General features: G+C 35.5%; 1 protein-coding gene across 4 annotated transcripts in view; it reads right to left on the bottom strand.

The window, feature by feature from the left end:
• The window catches only part of VPS13A (vacuolar protein sorting 13 homolog A), a 238,929-nt gene that overhangs the window by 54,391 nt on the left and 164,535 nt on the right, over positions 1-20,003 (bottom strand). For all 4 annotated transcript variants that reach the window (XM_073021503.1, XM_073021502.1, XM_073021504.1 and 1 more), the window contains 9 exons: positions 19,134-19,529; positions 18,766-18,870; positions 18,494-18,640; positions 14,228-14,356; positions 13,331-13,464; positions 6,753-6,882; positions 4,538-4,770; positions 1,327-1,480; positions 375-521 (listed from right to left, as the gene is read on the bottom strand). In XM_073021503.1, coding sequence (XP_072877604.1) covers positions 375-521; positions 1,327-1,480; positions 4,538-4,770; positions 6,753-6,882; positions 13,331-13,464; positions 14,228-14,356; positions 18,494-18,640; positions 18,766-18,870; positions 19,134-19,529 — 1,575 coding nt within the window. The remainder of the gene's footprint in view (positions 1-374; positions 522-1,326; positions 1,481-4,537; positions 4,771-6,752; positions 6,883-13,330; positions 13,465-14,227; positions 14,357-18,493; positions 18,641-18,765; positions 18,871-19,133; positions 19,530-20,003) is intronic.

A 20,003-nucleotide genomic window follows, 5' to 3' on the forward strand; every position in this document is an offset into this window, starting at 1 on the left:
CGGAAGGCCGAAGTGGGTGGATCATCTGGGGTCAGGAGTTTGAGACCAGCCTGGCCCATATGGTGAAACCCCATCTCTACTAAAAATACAAAAATTAGGGAGCCGTGGTGGCGCACACCTGTAATCTCAGCTACTCAGGAGGCTGAGGCAGGATAACTGCTTGAACCTGGCAGGCAGAGTTTGCAGTGAGCTGAGATTCTGCCACTGCACTCTAGCCTGGGCGACAGAGGGAGACTGTCTCAAAAAAAAAAAAAAAAGAAGTCTAGCACAACACTGAAACTGAATACTAGATAAAGCAGACTGTGGGAATAGATCTGGTTTCTCACTGTGTTCCTTTAGAATACAATTTTGCCTATATTTCCAGAAAGACTTGCCTGTATTCTGTAGATTTGAATTCTAAATGATGATTGATGTGCAGATGTGTTATATTCCACTTTTAATGCTGGAAGATAATTTCTTCGTAGAGCTATTACACGCGGCTGCAGAATTTTCATGTTATGACCAGTAGGTGTTAAGCGAACCTGAAAAATATGTCCCCCCAAGTGAAAACATTAATTTATCTATAAATGACTAGAATTAGAAATTCATACCAAAAACTTTTTAAAACAGTAAGCTAAATCTTTGTATTGGTTTAGATTTAGATCTTAATAACCCATGTCCATAAAATTCACATTTTCATATAATTCTTACGATGCTTCACTGTATCACTTTTTACATAAATGTACTAAAATTACCACAATAATAATGAATAAAGGAAAAATAAAATACTTAAAGTACATTGAAAAAACAAGACATTTTTAAGTTTCCTGCTAACCCAAAGAGCAGACGATTAGCATCTAGCATCCTAAAAGAAAGTTTTCTTTTCTTTTTTTTTGAGACAGAGTCTTGCTCTGTCACCCAGGCTGGAGCGCAGTGGGGCCATCTCGGTTCACTGCAACCTCCGCCTCCTGGGTTCAAGGGATTCTCATGCCTCAGCCTCCTGAGTAGCTGGGATTACAAGGTGCCTGCCACCATGCCTGGCTAATTTTTATATTTTTAGTAGAGACAGGGTTTGCCATGTTGGCAAGGCTGGTCTTGAACTCCTGACCTCAAGTAATCTGCCTTCCTTGGTCTCCCAAAATGCTGGAATTACAGGTGTGAGCCACTGCACCCAGTCTGATTTCTTAATATAGATAACCACCTCTTTAAAATATTTTATACAAGGTATGTATGACACGATTATTTTGTTTTATAAGGAAGCCAAACTTTCCTTACATTTCACTAGTGATTCACCGAACTACAACGGATACAAAATTAAAACTTCACATCAGTACTTAAAAATATTACCGGAATGTTAGTGTCCAACTCAATAACCTTATCTTCTGAAGGTGAAGATTCAGTATATTCCTTAAATTCTCTCTCTAACTTCTCAGTGTGCTTTACACTCATTGGCTTCCATCTTGCCTTCTTCTTGGGCTTTGTCTCCCAAACCACATCAGAACTTACATAAGAAAGCAAAGATCATAGTATTTAATACTAACTTATTAACATGTTTATTTTAACTGGTGTATTACATGAATTACAACACCTTCAGTAAAATTTTACAATAGCCTCAGTTACAAGTGAGCACGTTACAAATTTAAAAACATGAATTCATTCAACTACTACCTATTAAGCTACTACTCAGGCACTATTCTAGGGGTTAGGGCTGTCCGTATCAGTGAACATCTCTGTCATTCTGGAGCTTCATTTTAGTTGGGGAATGAAAATGAATAGTAAACAAAATAAATTAGTAAAATTTAATATGTAGGAGGTGAAAATGCTTTTGAAAGAAGAAAATGTAGACAGGGCAAGGGGGATCTGGAGAACTGGAATATGTAAAGTGGTGGGGTCTGCAATATTACAACAGAGTGGCCAACGGGGGACTCACTGAGAAAGTGAGATTTTGGCAACCTTAAAAGAGCTGAGAGAATTATCCAGCAGACAAAAGGAGGAAAACATTTCAGGTAGAGAGGCCTGCTAAAGCAAAAAACCTTAAGCAGGAGGCACACTTGCAGTATATGAAGAAGAGCAAGGAGGCTGGCATGTCAGAAATGCATTAGGAATAGAAAATAAAGTAAGACAGTGGGGGAGCAAATAATGTAAGGCCTTGTAGATCACTGTAAAGACTCTTGAGTTTTATTCTGAGTGATATGAGATACCACTGATCGGTTATAAGACAACTAGCAACATAATCTGACTTACATTTTGCTAAGAATATACTCTGTGTTGAAGTGGATGGAAAAAAAAGAGTGGAGTCAAGACTAGAAGCGAGAAAACTTGTTAGTTTACTACAGTAAACCAGATGAAAAATGGTGATGGCCCTGATGAGGCTATTGACAGTGAGATATTAGAAAAGTGGTCAGATCTGTGTGCCCTTTGAAGGTAGAACTAGCACAGAACTTCTTGATGAACTAGGTCTGGGGTGCAAGATAAAGAGAGGAATCAGACAATTTCAATATTTTTGGGCTGCATAACTAGAAGGAACTATTTTTGATTAACTCTGATTGGAAAGCAGGTTTTGGTAGAAGGAGAAAATAAAAAGTTTGGTATATACATATGAAGTTTAAGAAGCCTCTTAAATATCTGAACAGAGATTTTGCATGCACAGTTGGATATACGAAGTCTCAAGGTCAGATGACAGGTGACAGAAGACATACATAAGAGAGATATTCTGGGCAGTATTTGAAATCATAAAACTGAAATCCACAAGAGAAAAAGACCAGGTTTAAGAGCCTCAAGGCATTTGGCCAATGTAAGCAGTTGAGGGAAGACAAGGAACCAATGAATGAAAAACCAAGACAGTGAGGTATTCTGGAAGTCAAGTGAAAGACACTACATCAAGGAGGGATCTGTGTTAAATGTTATGAAGTAAAGACCGATAATTCTACACTGGATATGGCATTATGGAGGTCACTGATAATGCTGACCAAACCAGTTTCATGGTGTTTTGAAAGCAAAATCCTGTTTGGAGTGGTTAAAGAGAAAATGGATGAAAAAGAATTGGAGAACACAGGATATGTTAAGTTCCTTTGAAACAGACAGTACATTTGAGGAGTTTGGTTATAAATGCAAACAAAGAAATAAGCAACAGGTAGCAAGGAAAGTAGGTTCAAGAGAATTTTTTATGTTGAGAGAAGTAACACTGAAACAATTCAGTAGAGAGCCAAAAGCTGTTGACTTAGGAGAAATGAAGAAAAGGCCTGCTGGAACAATGTCCTCAGGTAGGTAGGAGGAAATGAAGTACAGTGCAAAAGTAGAGAAAAATCTGTTTAAACGGGAGCACATATATCTACTGCAAACTGTTGGGAGTATGTCAGTACAGCAAGTAGTATGCAAATACCAGTAGATAGGAAGCTGTGATACTAGGGGGTGAGATGGGTCTCTGGAAGTTTGCTTTTGACTGCTTCAATTTTTTCAGTGAAGTGGGATGCAAGGTAGTAAGCTGAGAGAATGGGGGTTTGAGAGGGGACAAAGTATAAAATAGTTATTTAGGATACAGAGTGTGAATGGAAGAAATCTAGTTGTACTGAAATTAAAATGCTGAAAGGCCTATAGACTTTATTCTGTTTAAATATTTAATTTTATTTAAGCATTCTATTTGTTTATTCCTTATAGAACTTATATTCATTTAATAAATAGAAAGGTAGAGACCACATATTATTCATCTTTGCATTAACATCACTTAGCTTAGAAGATAACACATAATAGGTCTAAAGGTCTTAAAAATCTATGGTGTATTTTATCTATTAAAATAGTAAAAACATTTTTTGAGAAAAAAAATCCTTAAGAAAATAGATTTTAATATTCCTTTTAAGATGGCACTGATTCGATTCAATAAGAGGTCAGGGGCACATATAGATTAATGTACACAGAAAACTAAATTTACATCTGTATCATATACGTTTATATATATTCAAGAATTTAACTCAAGTAAAGGATTAAAATTACATTATCCTGGTTATATAGAAGAAATATTCTCACATTAAGCACTAATATATGTAAATTAATTTAAACTTAACTGTTTATGAATAGGAATAATAAGGACATAAGGGAGAGACAAAATATTTAATGGTGATATCTTATATGAGAAATGATAAATACAGTGATTATTAGATCTTATTAGATCGTAAAGTGCCAAGGTCAAATGAGAAAGTGATTGTCTTTATGTTAATCCTCCAAAAGCTACAGCATATGTACCCTGAACTGTGCTAGATGGTAACAGAAAATGAACTAAGCATTTTGTGTGATATGCAAAACATACTTTTGGTAAGTTGAATAAATATAACTTTTTAGATAAGTGGAAGGATTAACATAAGGAGTTTATAAATTTGATTTCTGCCATATCTTTATTTCAAAAGGCAAAACATTCCCTCAAGCACAGTTAAAATTAGCATTACCACAGTGTCAATGAATAGTCAAAGCACAAAATTGAAACTAAATCATTTTAGATTTTACAACAATTTCTTAACAATTAGAAACTGATCATTTAAATGTATCCAAATTTTATGCATCTAACCTTGTGATGCCTATATAGGCTACTTCTTGCTTCGTGTAATTGTTGACAAGAGAAATTCCAACATCTTGTAATGCCACTGCAATTTCTTGCTCTGCTAACTCTGCTTTCTCACTTTCATATGTTACTTTAAATACCTTTGGATCTTCAGTGAATAAAATAATGCGTTGTAAACCTTCAAAGAATGAAACTAAATAAATAGTCTTTTTCCCCAAATCTATAGGCATCATCATATCCTAGAACAAAACCACCAAAAAACAAAAACAAAAACAAAAAATTAGAATTTGGTCCCAAAGAACATGAAATTTAGATTTTACATTTATAAAATGAGACTATTAATGGCACCTACTTCATGGGGTTAGTGGCAACTATGTGAATTAATATTTGTCGAATACTTGCAAATTTACATTACTGAAATCATTTGATGTTATCTTATATAAAGTTATTACTCATAAAGACAGGCCAGTTGTTTATTTTTTAAATTTAAACATTTTAATAAAATTGAATCTTCCTGTGTAGGCTAATCAGTAACACAAAGTATTTTTTTCTGCTGTATTCTAAGACTACAGCAATTCTAAGACTAAGAATACAGATATGTATTAAAAGTTGTTTCAGTCTGAAATTCACATTTCCTTTCATAGCTGAATCAAACAGGATAAAAAATATCTTATTTCTCAATTGCATGTTCTACAAAGCATGTATATTCATCATGAGGCTATTTCTGCAGGAATCTCACATAAATGTGCTGATATCAGGGTTTTGAGGGTCAATGACACGATAAACATAGCAAATTGTCATAATTAATATTCAGCCATTAATTTCTAGTTAATATTCTGATTTTCAGAAAATTTTACTGTATAGCATACATTCACGTTACAATATACAGAAATTAAAAACTGTGAGTTGTTACCATAAAATAATTATCTGGGATACTTACGTTACTTATAATACTTTCTAAGTATATATATGTATATCACTAAAACCACACTAAGAATCAAGAAAACTAACTTATTTCACTAGTCTTTCTATTATTTTACAGTGAATGTCTGATTTATCTTTATAAGCTTCAAACTATCACTATGATATAAATATGCAAAGTACTAATCAATAGATGAAATGAATAAGACTATTTTTGTATCAAAGTACAATTTTTTTCCCTGAATAAATCTAATAGTCATGAATTTTTAAAACTTAAAGTTAGGCCACTTATAGGCAATCCTCTTAAATACAATGTAAACAACACCCACACCAGACTCCTCAACAGCAGCACTGAAAGACAATGAGAAAATACCACCTACTGATAGGCAGGAAGAAAAAATCACTAGTGGTGAGAAAAAAAAAAAATAAGGAGTCAAATTAAGATGAATTTTGAAGGACAAAAAACTTTAAAAAATGTTCTGGAAGTATTTAAAATGTTACTGGAAAATAGATGCGCATAACTTGATCATCATAGTTTGCCACTCAGAAATAAATTTGTTTTAGTTCACTCAGTGGATCCTAAAATGTTCCTTCTAGAAGCTAAATCTACCTAGTATGATTGTCAAGGCAGAGAACATATTTGCTTTTCAGGTGAATGCTGAAAGCACTTCTCTAAACACAACTTTACTCTTTATAACACAGTAGAAGCAAATGATGTAAACAAAATAAGACTATTTCTGTTTTGAAATATTTTTGGTTAAGTCAATACTTAAATACTATTTTGAAGATTTTTGGCAGCTTTTTAGAAGCGTGGCCACAAACAGTCCTTAAAACTAGGAAGGCTGAAAATCAAATACCATTTTTTTTTTTTTTTTTTTTGAGATGGAGTCTCGCTCTGTCACCAGGCTGGAGTGCAGTGGCACAACCTTGGCTCACTGCAACCTCCGCCTCCAGGGTTCAACTGATTCTTCTGCCTCAGCCTCCTTAGTAGTTGGGACTATAGGCACCTGCCACCATGCCCGGTTAATTTTTGTATTTTTAGTAGAGACGGGGTTTTACCATGTTGGCCAGGCTGGTCACAAACTCCTGCCCTGGTGATCTGCTTGCCTTGGCCTCCCAAAGTTAATTTTTGTATTTTTAGGAGAGACAGGGTTTCACCATATTGGCCAGGCTGATCTCGAACTCATGGTTCACCTCGGCCTCCCCAAAGTGCTGGGATTACAGGCCTGAGCCACCACGCCCGGCCCACATACCTTTTTTAAAAAAGGCTGATGGGAACCCATAATAACCCAATACTTACATCCTTTTGTGTTACTTCACCATGGCTTTTTCTACATCTCCACTTCAGCCTTCTAGAGCCCACTGGATCAGCCCATGTATAAAACACTGCTTTTCCAGGAGGGAGGGAATCTTCTATTTCACTGAGAGAACTGACATAAGTAGCAAAAATATGCATTAAATTAAATGCAAGTACATTAATAGATTTTTAAAAACCTAAAATAATACTTCATTAATTCTTAGTTCACTAATTGAGATCTGTGATAGTTTTGATTAAAACAAGGCTGAAATTTTTACCTTATAGAATTAAAAAAGGGTTCACTAATGAATATTTCTCATTATTTTCCCACTTAGAAAATACATGTTCTACTTAGGAAATAAAGGTCTTCAAGTCTTTAAAACTGTTTTGTCAATTTTTAAATAACAATTAATTATGGAAAATTATTTCCAACTACTTTACTCTATTTATACAAATTCTAAGAGAATTTAATTGGTAACTCTTTCCTAAGTATTGGTCTTACTAGAGCAAAAACAAAGTAACTAAATTAGTCTTTAAAATCACAAAACGTGAAATACACATCTAAGAAATTCAACTGACTCACAAAAAGATGCTCAGAAAGAAAAAAAACATTACAAAAGTTATACACCAAACAAGTAATAAAATATAGCTCTTCTGAGCAGAAGAAGGAATTAAATCTGCAGATTAAAAGACTTCACTGGGCCAGGCGCAGTGGCTCACGCCTGTAATCCCACCATTTTGGGAGGCTGAGGCGGGCAGATCACAAGGTCAGGAGATCAAGACCATCCTGGCTAATACGGTGAAACCCTGTCTCTACTAAAAATAGAAAAAATTAGCCGGGTGTGGTGGCGGGCACCTGTAGTCCCAGATAACTCGGGAGACTGAGGCAGGAGTATGGTGTGAAACCAGAAGGCAGAGCTTGCAGTGAGCCGAGATGGCGCCACTGCACTCCAGCCTGGGCAGCAGAGCGAGACTCCGTCTCAGAAAAAAAAAAAAAAAAAAGACTTCACTGGGTATCAGACATTAATGAAAACAGTATCATTCTAGACATATATTTGTAAGAAAATGGGGGGAAAAAAACCCTAACACATATCTAAGAAAATCACAGTCACTCGCAAGAAAATAAAAATGCTCCTCTCACAGTTCAATGACGTTTAAAGTCAAAAAACAATGGCACACTATCTACACAATTTTGAGAAAAATGTTATCACTTAAAATTTTATGTCAAATTGTCATAAATTTGTAAGAATAAGACATTTCAAACAAGCAATAGCATAACACTACCCACAGATCTTTACTAAAAAAAAAAACTCAAGACTTTTTCCAGCCAAGCTAGAGACAAACTCAAAATAACATTTTAACAACTAGGATATAGAAATATTGAAGAACCCATAGTGAACAACTAAACCAGTTTAAGAAAGTCTTTTTTTGTTAAAACATTAAAATCAACGCAAATACCAAAAGGGCCTTGAATCAAATAATACATATTTTGAAAAGCTAACCATTTTATATTAATCTGGTTGAAAAAATCCCAAATTACATTCACAAGAAAGTAAGAATTTGGAAAGAGGTGGAAGAAAAGGTAAAAAAGCATTACAATTTTTTATGGCTAAGCTAGCAGATACTGTTTCAATCTTAAAATTGATTTTAAATGTATCAAAACCTTCAATAACAAAAAAGGAATTATCCATAACTGAAACATAATACGTATTTTCAAAAAAATCATTAGAAGAAAATATTTACAAAAAATATGGTAAGGAATTATAAATTAGTTTTTACAATGATTACAAATGGGTTGAAGATCATTATCAGAAGATAAACTGAGCTGGGCACGGTGGCTCATGCCTGCAATCCCAGCACTTTGGGAGGTTGCGGCAGGCAGATCACCTGAGGTCAGGTGTTCGAGACCAGCCAGCCAACACGGCGAAACCTTGTCTCTACTATAAATACGAAAATTAGCCGGGCACAGTGGCGCACACCTGTAATCCCAGCTACTTAGGAGGCTGAGGCAGTAGAATTGTTCAAACCTGGGAGGCAGAGGTTTCAGTGAGCTGAGATCGCACCTCTGCACTCCAGACTGGGCGAAAGGGCAAAATTCCATCTCAGAAAACAAACAAACAAAAAAAGAAGATAAACGGATTCTAAAATTATACCAGTTGAAATAAAAATTCTGAACAATTAAGTATTATTTAACTGTAGAGCATCTAAATGATGGAATATCATTCATTCAGTAAAAATCATGCTTTGCAGGGACACAAAGAAGGGAACAGCAGACATGGGGAGCCTACTTGAGGGTGGAGAGTAAAAGGAGGCTGAGAATCGAAAAACTACCTATTGGGTACCATGCTTATTACCTGGGTAACGAAACAATCTGTATACCAAAACCCCGTGACATGCAATTTACCCACGTAACAAACCTGCACATATATCCCCTGAACCTATAATAAAAGTTAGAAAGAAAAAAAAATTGTGCTTTGAAACAAATTTATATGCTCACAATAGCTGTCAAATATGAGAGATACATAAGGAAGGAAGAAAGTGAGGGAGGGAGAGAACAAAGGAGGAAGGAAAGGAGAGGAAAAGGAATGAACCAAAATGTTGACAGTATTAGGATTTCAGGGATTATGGTCCTCTTTCACATTTTTTTTCTATAGTATTTTTTTAATAGTAATTTAACAACTATTACTTTTATATGCAGGAAATAATATCTATATTTTTTAAAAAGCCAAGAGACAGAAATGTGGAGGAGAAAACAAAATCATAGTCTTCATTTCTCCATGAAAAAAAAAAATCAAATGTAAATGTGATTAGCAAATAAATTTGGTTTAAAAATACTTAAAACTGCTTCTAATTCACACAAATTTTAATCTGTTTAATTCACTGCAGAGTATTCCTTATGCAAAAATGTACTGGGCTATCTGGGACAGGCAATGAAAATTCCAAGAAAAGGGAAACTAACCATAGTTTAGTAGACTATTAACTATCTGTGTGTACACATCTCAAACTCACAAGAAAATAACACAATGTGATGAATGCTGTAATCTACATATGTAAAGGTGCTATCAAAAACTGGGGTACTTAGATTAAGGTGGCAAGGGAAGGGATCACATAGAATGGCATTTTTCTTTTTTTTTTTTTTTTTTAAGTTCCAGAATACGTGTACAGAACGTGCAGGCTTGTTACACAGGTAAATGTACTCCATGGTGGTTTGCTGTACCTACCAACCCATCACCTAGGTATTAAGCCCCACACGCATTAGCTATTTATCCTGATGCTCTCCCTCCTGCCGTGACCCCAACAGGCCCCAGTGTGTGTTGTTCCTCTCCCTGTGTCCATGTGTTCTCATTGTTTAGCTCCCACTTATAAGTGGGAACGGTTTTCTGTTCTTGTTGCTGAGGATAATGGCTTCTAGCTCCATCCATATCCCTGCAAAGGAATAATCTCGTTCCTTTTTATGGCTGCATAGTATCCATGGTGTATATGTACAACATTTTCCTCATCCAGTCTATCAGTGATGGGCATTTGGGTTGATTCTATGTCTTTGCTATTGTGAATAGTGCTGCAAGGAACAAGTGCGTGCATCTATCTTTATAAGAGAATGATTTCTATTCCTTTGAGTACATACCCAGTAATGGGACTGACTGCTGGGTCAAATGGTATTTCGGATTCTAGGTCTTTGAGGAATCACCACACTGTCGTCCACAATGGTTGAACTAATTTACATTTCCAGCAACAGTGTAAAAGCGTTCCTATTTCTCCACAGCCTTGCCATCATCTGTTGTTTCTTGACTTTTAAATAATTACAGAATGGCATTTTTCTAGCTGAAAGAAACACCTATTCAGGTAAAAACCCACGGAAAGACCTAGAGCACTGAGGAAACAAAAACTTCACTTTGTATAGGGTAAGATTTAGGCCACAGAAAGACAAATTTTTAGAAAGGCAGCCTAGAAGTATATTTTTAAAGAAATGGGTAAAAAAAGAAAAACTTGAAAGAGAGATACGATTATATTTCTTATTTTAGAAAATTCATTCTAGTAGAAAGTGGGAGATTTACTAGAGATAAGACTAGATATATAGAGACAGATTAAAAATCTACTCAAATATAGCTGGGTATGGTGGCACATGCCTGTAAACCCAGCTACTTGGGAGGCTGAGGCACGAAAATCAGTTGAGCCGGAAGGTGGAGGTTCCAGTGAGCCTGGATCACACCACTGCACTCCAGCCTGGGCAACTGACTGAGACAGTGTCTCAAAACAAAACAAAACAAAAAACTCTACTCAAATAAAACAAAACAAAATAATACACAAAAAATCTACTCAAATAGTTAAGAAATGGAGGGTTACTGAACTAGGATAATGACAGCGGAGATTACATAAGAAGGGAATATTTATTTAAAAGTTAAAGTTTAACAAACAAATGGGAACACATCTCATGCTCATGGAGGGGTAGACTCAATATTGTGAAAATGACCATACTGCCATAAGCAATCTACAGATTCAATGCAATTCCCATCAAAATACCATCATCATTCTTCACAGAACTAGAAAAAAAATCCTAAAATTCATATGGAACCATAAAAGGAGCCTTCATAACCAAAGCAGTACTAAGCAAAAAGGACAAACCTGGGGGCATCACATTATATGACTTCAAAGTATACTACAATGCCTATAGTCACCAAAACAGCATGGTACTGCTATAAAAACAGGAATGTAGACCAACGGAACAGAATAGAGAAACCAGAAATAAAGTTAAATACTTAGAGCCAATTATCTTCAACAAAACAAACAAAAACACCAAGTAGGGAAAGGACACCCTATTATAGTGAAGGGACTAGATGTGAAGGGACCAGTCTGGTCAGGGCCTAAGATAGAGTTGACTTAATAGTTTACAGACAAGGCTCATTTTTCATTCTTGTTCTTTTAGTTCTTTTGTTTCCAGATTCTTTTGTCCAGTCTTCTTTCTGGTACCTTGACTATCTCCTACTCTGGGAGATCATCAAGTGCTAGGATCGTGGGCAAGCCACATGTAGAAGAATAAAATTGGATTCTCATCTCTCACCTTATACAAAAATCAACTCAAGATGGATCAAAGACTTAAATGTAGGACCTGGAACCATAAAAATTCCAGAAGATAATTTTGGAAAAACTCTTCTAGACATTGGCTTTGGCAAAGAGTTCATGACCAAGAACCCAAAAGCAAATGCAACAAAATAAAAATAGATGGGACCTAATTAAACTAAAAACCTTCTGCACAGCAAATAATCAGCAAAGAGACAACCACAGAATGGGAGAATATCTGCAAACTATACATCTGACAAAGGACTAATATCCAGAATCTGTAAGGATCTCAAACAAATCAGCAAGGAAAAAAAAAACACACAATAATCCCATCAAAAAGTGGGCTAAGGTCATGAATAGACAATTCTCTAAGAAGATACACAAATGGCCAACAAACATATATAAAAAAGCTCAGCATCACTAATTATGAGGGAAATGCAAATTAAAACCACAATGAGATGCCACCTTACTCCTGCAAGAATGATCATAATTTAAAAAAAAAAAATAGATGTTGACATGGATGTGGTGAAAAGGGAACACTTTCACACTGCTGGTGGGAAGGTAAACTAGCACAACCACTATGAAAAACAGTATGGAGATTCCTTAAAAAACTAAAACTAAAAGTAGAACTACCATTTGATCCAGCAATCCCAGTACTGGGTATCCACTCAAAGGAAAAGAAGTTATTATACTAAAAAGACACTTGCACACACATGGTTAGAAACAATTTATCATTTTTATAATGTGGATGATTAAGAAAACAGGCATTCCTCTTTCTTAACATCTTAAATAGATGAGAGAATGCTACCCAAAACGACTTTTAGGTACTTGCTAGTCCAGCCCTGTGGTCTTTACGCAATGTCTGTTTGATTTTAATCAATGATAAGAAGTTGTACAGTTAGCAGTGGAAAGTGTAAGTGCAATGATAAATATGTGCTTGTTGAAAAGTAACAGGTGAAAATAAAGAAAGCAAACAAACTAAATTCAAGACAACCTGGAACTACTAAGTACAAGATCAGAAACTTGCATAAGCTGTAGTAGCATTAAGAAGATATGGTATCACAGCAAATTAAAATGAATGATGTTTAAGAGTAGTCCTAAACCATGAAGATTCAATTATAGCCTTTAAGGAGGCAGTCCTTTCCCCCAGACACCTCAACAAGAAGGTACCTACTGTTTGAAAAAAGAAAATCTGAAATTTTACATATTTACACTATATTGAATAGACAAAATTCAGACTCACAACAAACTCTGACAGTCCTCATCAGAGTCAACAATGAACAAGCTTTTGCCACACTTGCTTCACCTCTTCCATTTTTCTTTCTTTGAAGCATTTCAAAATAAACTGTAGACATCGTCAGTTTTACCCCTACATACTTCAAATACATTTTTTAATGGAACATCGTTTTATATAGCTACAATGCTATTATCAGTGTTTATATTCTTAAGAAATTATCATAAAAACCATGCCTCATCATCTAGACTTACACCATCAAGAGTTACTGTATTTGTGATAATCTTACCTTTGATTGTATTGAACAAGTTCATTCTTTGTGTGATTTATTAAGAGGAATGTAGCTGCTCCATCATGATAATCTAAAAATGTAATAACTGTAGAATGCTCAGCCAAATTCACTTCTGCTATAATACCTCCAAGCTAGAAGAAAGAAAAAGAAAACATTTTTAATATAATCATTTTCCCAAGAATATTAACTAATAACATTTAAGAACAGACTACTCATAACTTGATAATTTAATTTTTGGGATGATTGAGAAAACAATTCAGAATTTTGTATTGCATTTCTGGAAATCTATAATCTCAATCACTGTATTACAGACAGATGACATTCCAGATGTGGTATATTCTAGTATTCCAGGCATTCCAACTAACTTTTTTTTTTTTTTTTTTTTTTTTTTTTGAGACGGAGTCTCGTTCTGTCACCCAGGCTGGAGTGCAGTGGCCGGATCTCAGCTCACTGCAAGCTCCGCCTCCCGGGTTTACGCCATTCTCCTGCCTCAGCCTCCCGAGTAGCTGGGACTACAGGCACCCGCCACCTCGCCCGGCTAGTTTTTTGTATTTTTTAGTAGAGACGGGGTTTCACTGTGTTAGCCAGGATGGTCTCGATCTCCTGACCTCGTGATCCGCCCGTCTCGGCCTCCCAAAGTGCTGGGATTACAGGCTTGAACCACCGCGCCCGGCCCCAACTAACTTTTTATATAACAATTAAATTATCTTAGATCTCTGTTTCCTTTTACAAAAAGAAATGTTTGTTCATTTTTGGGGAAAGAGGAAAAATCAACAGAAGTAATTATTTGATACAAAAAATAAATAAAATACCAGTCAGTATATTTTAGCTTTTCTAATGATATATGCCAAAAACACATACCACACACACACACACACAAACAAAACCACTTACCTCGTTATCCAGACGCAATAGAATACAATTTTCTTGCTTGTTAAAATATATCCTTTTGGGAGGATCTTCACTCCCTTCAACTTGAATAAGAAGTTTACTAGAAGCATCCTCAGGCCAAAAGGGGATACACTAAAATATACATTATATATGTTTATAAAAATAAACAGATTTCACCATAAATACACAAATCATCTTAATATTCCCATCAGAGTACACTTAAACTTTAAAAAATCTCTTTTAACACTGCTCTAGTTATTGCGTTGCTTAAACAGCTGTAAACTTTCAACTTGAAGATGGGTTGTCACTTGTCAGCACTATGCACTCAAGAAGCAGTGGATAGCAAATTGAAGAACTATGGTAAGTGAACTGCTGGCGAGAAAAGAGACTTTAATGTGGTCATGATCTTACAGAGAAGGGTTGAAAAATCAGCAAGAAACCTGAGCTGAGAACTGGGACACAGATCAGGTTTAAAACAAGTGTACCTTCAGTTACTAAAAATCAAAATCAGGTATGAACGTTGGAAATTAGGCAGAAGTCAAAGTACACAAAAATGGTAAGTCAGAACATATATTTACATATGTAACAAACCTGCACGTTATGCACATGTACCCTACAACTTAAAGTATAATAATAATAAATAAATTTTAAAAAAATTAAAAAAATAAAAAAAAAAGAACATATATTAAATCTAGCATCTGGTTATCAAATAAGGGTAAAAAAGTAAAAGTAGTATTCAAAGTTCAGAGTAGGAAGGAAGTTCGGAATTTTACGAAATAACTTCAACATGAGTGATCTGGAAACCAAACTAAAAGAACAGGAGATAATCAAGGTAACAGAAAGAAGACTGGACAAAAGAATCTAGAAATTGAGCTAAAAGAACAAGAATGAAGAACAGCCTTGTCTGTAAGCTATTAAGTCAACTCCTGACCAGACTGATCCTTTCATATATTTCAGTGAGACTGCTCATGTGTGATACCTGATCATCATTACATGACTTGAGGACAATGTAGCAGAACCTGGTTGTTATAGCTAAGTATCTTAGCTTGTTAAAGACAGTTTTATTCAACCATAAAATGGAATTAATGGAACGAGATATGAGACATGCTTAGGAATATAACCTGACTGTGCACAGCCAGGGCACTGCAGTCTTAAGGTTTCAAGCAACCCTGTCCCAAAGCTTTTACCCATGTCTGCATGCCTAGCCCAGGCACTTCATTTGGAGGCTCTTTATGAGAGCTTTGCGGCAGAGGCCTTCCTTGGGAGCTCCTGCAGGACCTCTTTATCAGGGAGACAGGTAGAGCCTGAGCTGAGAACTGGGACACAGATGATCAGTTTAAAACAAGGGTATGGTCACTTCACAAAAAGTGAAGACACTTTTTGTCTACTCTCAGTGCTCATTGCTAGCTCCTCCCCTTTGTCCTACTCCATCCCCCAGGTCCATAAAACTGCTGGACACTGTTCAAGGTTTCATAGATAGTGAGACAAGCCCCATGTCTTGTGCTGATCCACTTGACCCTTGTCCAATGCCATTCCAGAATAGGTGGTAACTGTGCTTTCTCTGATTTGGCCTCCTGCTTACACAGGTTGAGTATCCCCTGTTCGAGATGCTTGGTACCAGAAGTGTTTCAGATTCTGGACTTCTTTTGGATTTTGGAATATTTGCATATATATAATGAGATATCTTGGGGATGGTACCTAAGTCTAAACATAAAATTCATTTATGTTTCACATTCACCTTATACACATAGCCCAAAAGTAATTTTATACTATATTTAAATAATTGTGTGCATGAAACAAAGTTTGTACATATTGTACCATCAGAAAGAGAATATGTCACTATCTTAACCACCCATGTTGACAATCTATGGCTGTGTGGCATCACCATCATTCCTGACTCTCAATTTGTGTTACCAATAAACAATCATTTTCTTACACTTACTCACACATAAGTACTTAACAGTTAAAAAAAAAAATGACAGTTAAGAAAGTGAAAAAAATAAAGTGTTAGGTGTAGAATTTTTCACTTGTGGCATCATGTTGGCACTTGAAAAGTTCTGGATTTTGGAATATTTCGAACTTTGGAGCATTTTTGATTTCATATTTTCAGATTAAGGATGCTCAATCTTTACTATCACAGTAAGTGATTAAAGGTTTGACTGTTACTTTCATTGTGGCTTGTCTTAATCAGCTACTCCAACACCTGGCAGCTCAGCTCTCTCCTCCTAAGCTGAGCTCTTGACAATTGCTAACTTTCTCATTTCCTCGAAGTCATTGTTCAAATGTGACTCCAATGAGTCCCATCCTAACCACTTTACATAAAATTAGAGACCACCCCTGGCTCTCGAACTCTTAATATCCCTTATCCTACATTAGACTTGTCACTTTGAAACATACTATATACTAATTGATTATGGTATTATTAATGTTTCCCCCTTATACCCACTGAAATGTAAACTACATAAAGATGGGAACTTGTGCCTTTAAATAGTATATTGCGAGTCACATAAAAATAAACAATATTTGTTGAAATAATGAATAGACTTGAAAAAAGGTGAAATTTCTGGGAATAAGAACTATAATTATTCAAATACTCAGTTGAAGACTTACATAGTAGTTCAGACACAGCAAAAGTAAAAAAAATTGAAAGATGTATATGTAGAACTTACCCAGAATGAAGCAAAGAGAGTTGGAAAATATAAAAGAGCTATTAAGAGACATGGAGGATAGAGTATGAAAGTCCAACATGTCTGATTAAAAGGCTTAGATGGAAAAAATGGAAGAACGGAGGAGAGGCAATATTTAAAGAGACAGTAGTAGCAAATTTTACAGAAAGCATGAAATACTTTAATCCACAGATCTAGGAGTAAAGCACCTCAAGCAGGGTAAATAAAAGGAAACCACATATAGACATATAGCAGCGTGACCACAGAACATCAAAGACAAAGAGAAGAAAGACTGTGAAGGCAGCCAGAGAGATCGATCGATCTATCTATCTATCTATCTATCTATCTATCTATCTATCTATCTATCTATCTATCTTTCTCCTCTTCTCTTCTCTTCATCTATCTATCTATCTATCTATCTATCTATCTATCTATCTATCTATCTATCTTTCTCCTCTTCTCTTCTCTTCTTCTCTCACTCTCTCTCTTTCACAATTGCAAGATTTAATAGAATGAAAACAGAGCTCCCATAAAATGGGAGGGGACCCAAAGGGGGTTGCCATTGCCCCATGGAACGCCTGGGTTTATATCCTGATCACTGTCCCTCTCGCTGTGCTCCAGCCAGAGAGATTTTTCTAGAGACACTGATGGTATTTACCTTCAAAACCAGCCCTGGCCAGGCGCGGTGGCTCACGCCTGTAATCCCAACACTTTGGGAGGCCGAGACGGGCGGATCACGAGGTCAGGAGATCGAGACCATCCTGGCTAACACAGTGAAACCCCGTCTCTACTAAAAAATACAAAAAACTAGCCGGGCGAGGTGGCGGGTGCCTGTAGTCCCAGCTACTCGGGAGGCTGAGGCAGGAGAATGGCGTAAATCCGGGAGGCGGAGCTTGCAGTGAGCTGAGATCTGGCCACTGCACTCCAGCCTGGGCCACAGAGCGAGACTCTGCCTCAAAAAAAAAAAAAAAATTAAATTAAAAAACCAGCCCTAAAGGAAATGCTAAAGAATATACTTCAAGAATAATCCCAAAAAGGATGGTTTTATATGCAAAAAGGAATAATGAATAGAAACAGCAACACTTCTCTAATCCTAACTTTTAGAATAAAAGTTCTTCAAAAATAAAATATTCCATCAACCTCTGTCAGTCATTCAGAAAACTCTAATTCAAAGGTTTAATGATGGCACAGAATCAACATTTCTTCTAAGTTACTACTCTCCTCAAATAACTAGAGAAGAGTCTGGCTTAACCTACTCTCTGAAGGCATTCCTAATAGCTTCCTAGAGAGAATAAATAATTTCCGTCTCTTTGATGCATTTATACCTTATCTAGTCTTTGACTGCTGTATTTAATCAAAGTGGTTAGTAATTGTTAAACGTCTACCTCCCTTAACAAGCTGGGCATTCCTAGTTATCCAATTATTAAAAATTGAACCTTGCCATCTATCTAGAGTTGGGCACAAATATTCAATAAAGATTTATGAAACTAAAACAACACTGGAGTAACGGGAGAGTTAAAACATTACATGGTGACTTTAGGTATCTAACATTAAGGAGAAAATAGAATCCAAAGAGGTATATTTCTGAAATTCATCTACCCACCTGCTCCAAATCAAGAGAGAGCCATTTATCAGTTCCTTCTTCAGCCACTGATATACGGTATTTGCTTTTGTTTTTAATCATATAAAAAGGGGTAAATGTCACAATTCTAGTAATGTTAAAACTGCTCAGGTCTATAGTGACACCAACCTAAGAAAAATAAAATTAACAGCTCAAAAACTGTTATGTATCATAACATCCTTATAAAATTTAATTAAGTAGTTAATAAAACATTTAAAATAAACAGTTTCTTGATAAGCACAGAATGAACTCACTTGATAGTCCATTTTCAGGCCTTTACATTTAACAGCTCCATGACTACCAACAGTATCAATTGAAAATTGATCGGATAATTCACTATCAGTTACCATAAGTTGAACCTAGGAAAAAATATTCCAAATACATCACAATTTAGGTACCCTTAAAAATTCCTGCTTAAACTGATAAAAATTAGTTTTTAGCATAAACAAAATATTACATTGTTAATGCACTAAACCTTTATAATATTAAATTCCAATCTTTTTGGCCTCAAATATTTAACAAGTTATTTCTATCCAAGTTTCATATTTATTCCTCAGAACTTTAAAACTAAAAATCGACAAGCAGATAAAGACAAGGGAAAAACAGAATAAACAATGCATACCTTATTGTTATTAAAAAAGTGATTTGGCTGAAAAGAAAAGAGAACTGGCTTTTTATAATTAGGTGGATGCTTTCGATGAATTCCGTCTGCTTTGTACTGTAACATGCGACCAGTTTTGTTGACCATCCAATAAGGACTATGAAATGCCACAACTGTCTGACCAGTATTATAAGTCATATGGACAGCAATATCTAAATCAGTCTTTTCCATTTCTGTAATACAGGTAAAATTGACAAAACTAATGTCTTGCTGATTAGGCTTTATGTGATATTCACTTTTCCAATCGTGATTGAGATAGTCAAGTAATTTTAAACGTAGCCTGGCTTTATCCAACTGTACAGTACAAATCTGGGCTGAATGTCCTTCACTTAGAGTAAAAACTGAATTTTCAATTCCCTGTAATAAAAAAAAAAATTTAAATGTTGCAGAATAATATGCCTCAAAATTCTATTTATTTATTCCAAATGCTGCACAAAATGTTTCTGAAGCACCTATCAGAACAAGTCAGAAGACTTACATTCAAGTTCTAACTTTGTCAACTGTGTAAATCTCTACACAGGATTTAATCTGAGATTTGAGCTACTGTAGTTATAAAATGTTCTAAATGACTTACTTCAAAGGACAAACTGTGAAGATTAGATTAAATAACATAATGGGAAACTCCCCTGGAAATTATAAACATAAAACACTACAATTGGTAAAACAACAACAAAAAGACAATCTTAACCACTAGTGATTTTTGTTTTGAAAACAACAAAACAATGTAAAATGTGGGCAAAAACTGATGGTAATCCAAAATAAGCAATCCCTACTACCTCCACAATCCCTCATCACCCATTTCCAATCACTGTTTATATTATTACATCATAT

Source organism: Chlorocebus sabaeus, chromosome 12, assembly GCF_047675955.1.
Source record: "Chlorocebus sabaeus isolate Y175 chromosome 12, mChlSab1.0.hap1, whole genome shotgun sequence".
NCBI lineage: Eukaryota > Metazoa > Chordata > Mammalia > Primates > Cercopithecidae > Chlorocebus > Chlorocebus sabaeus.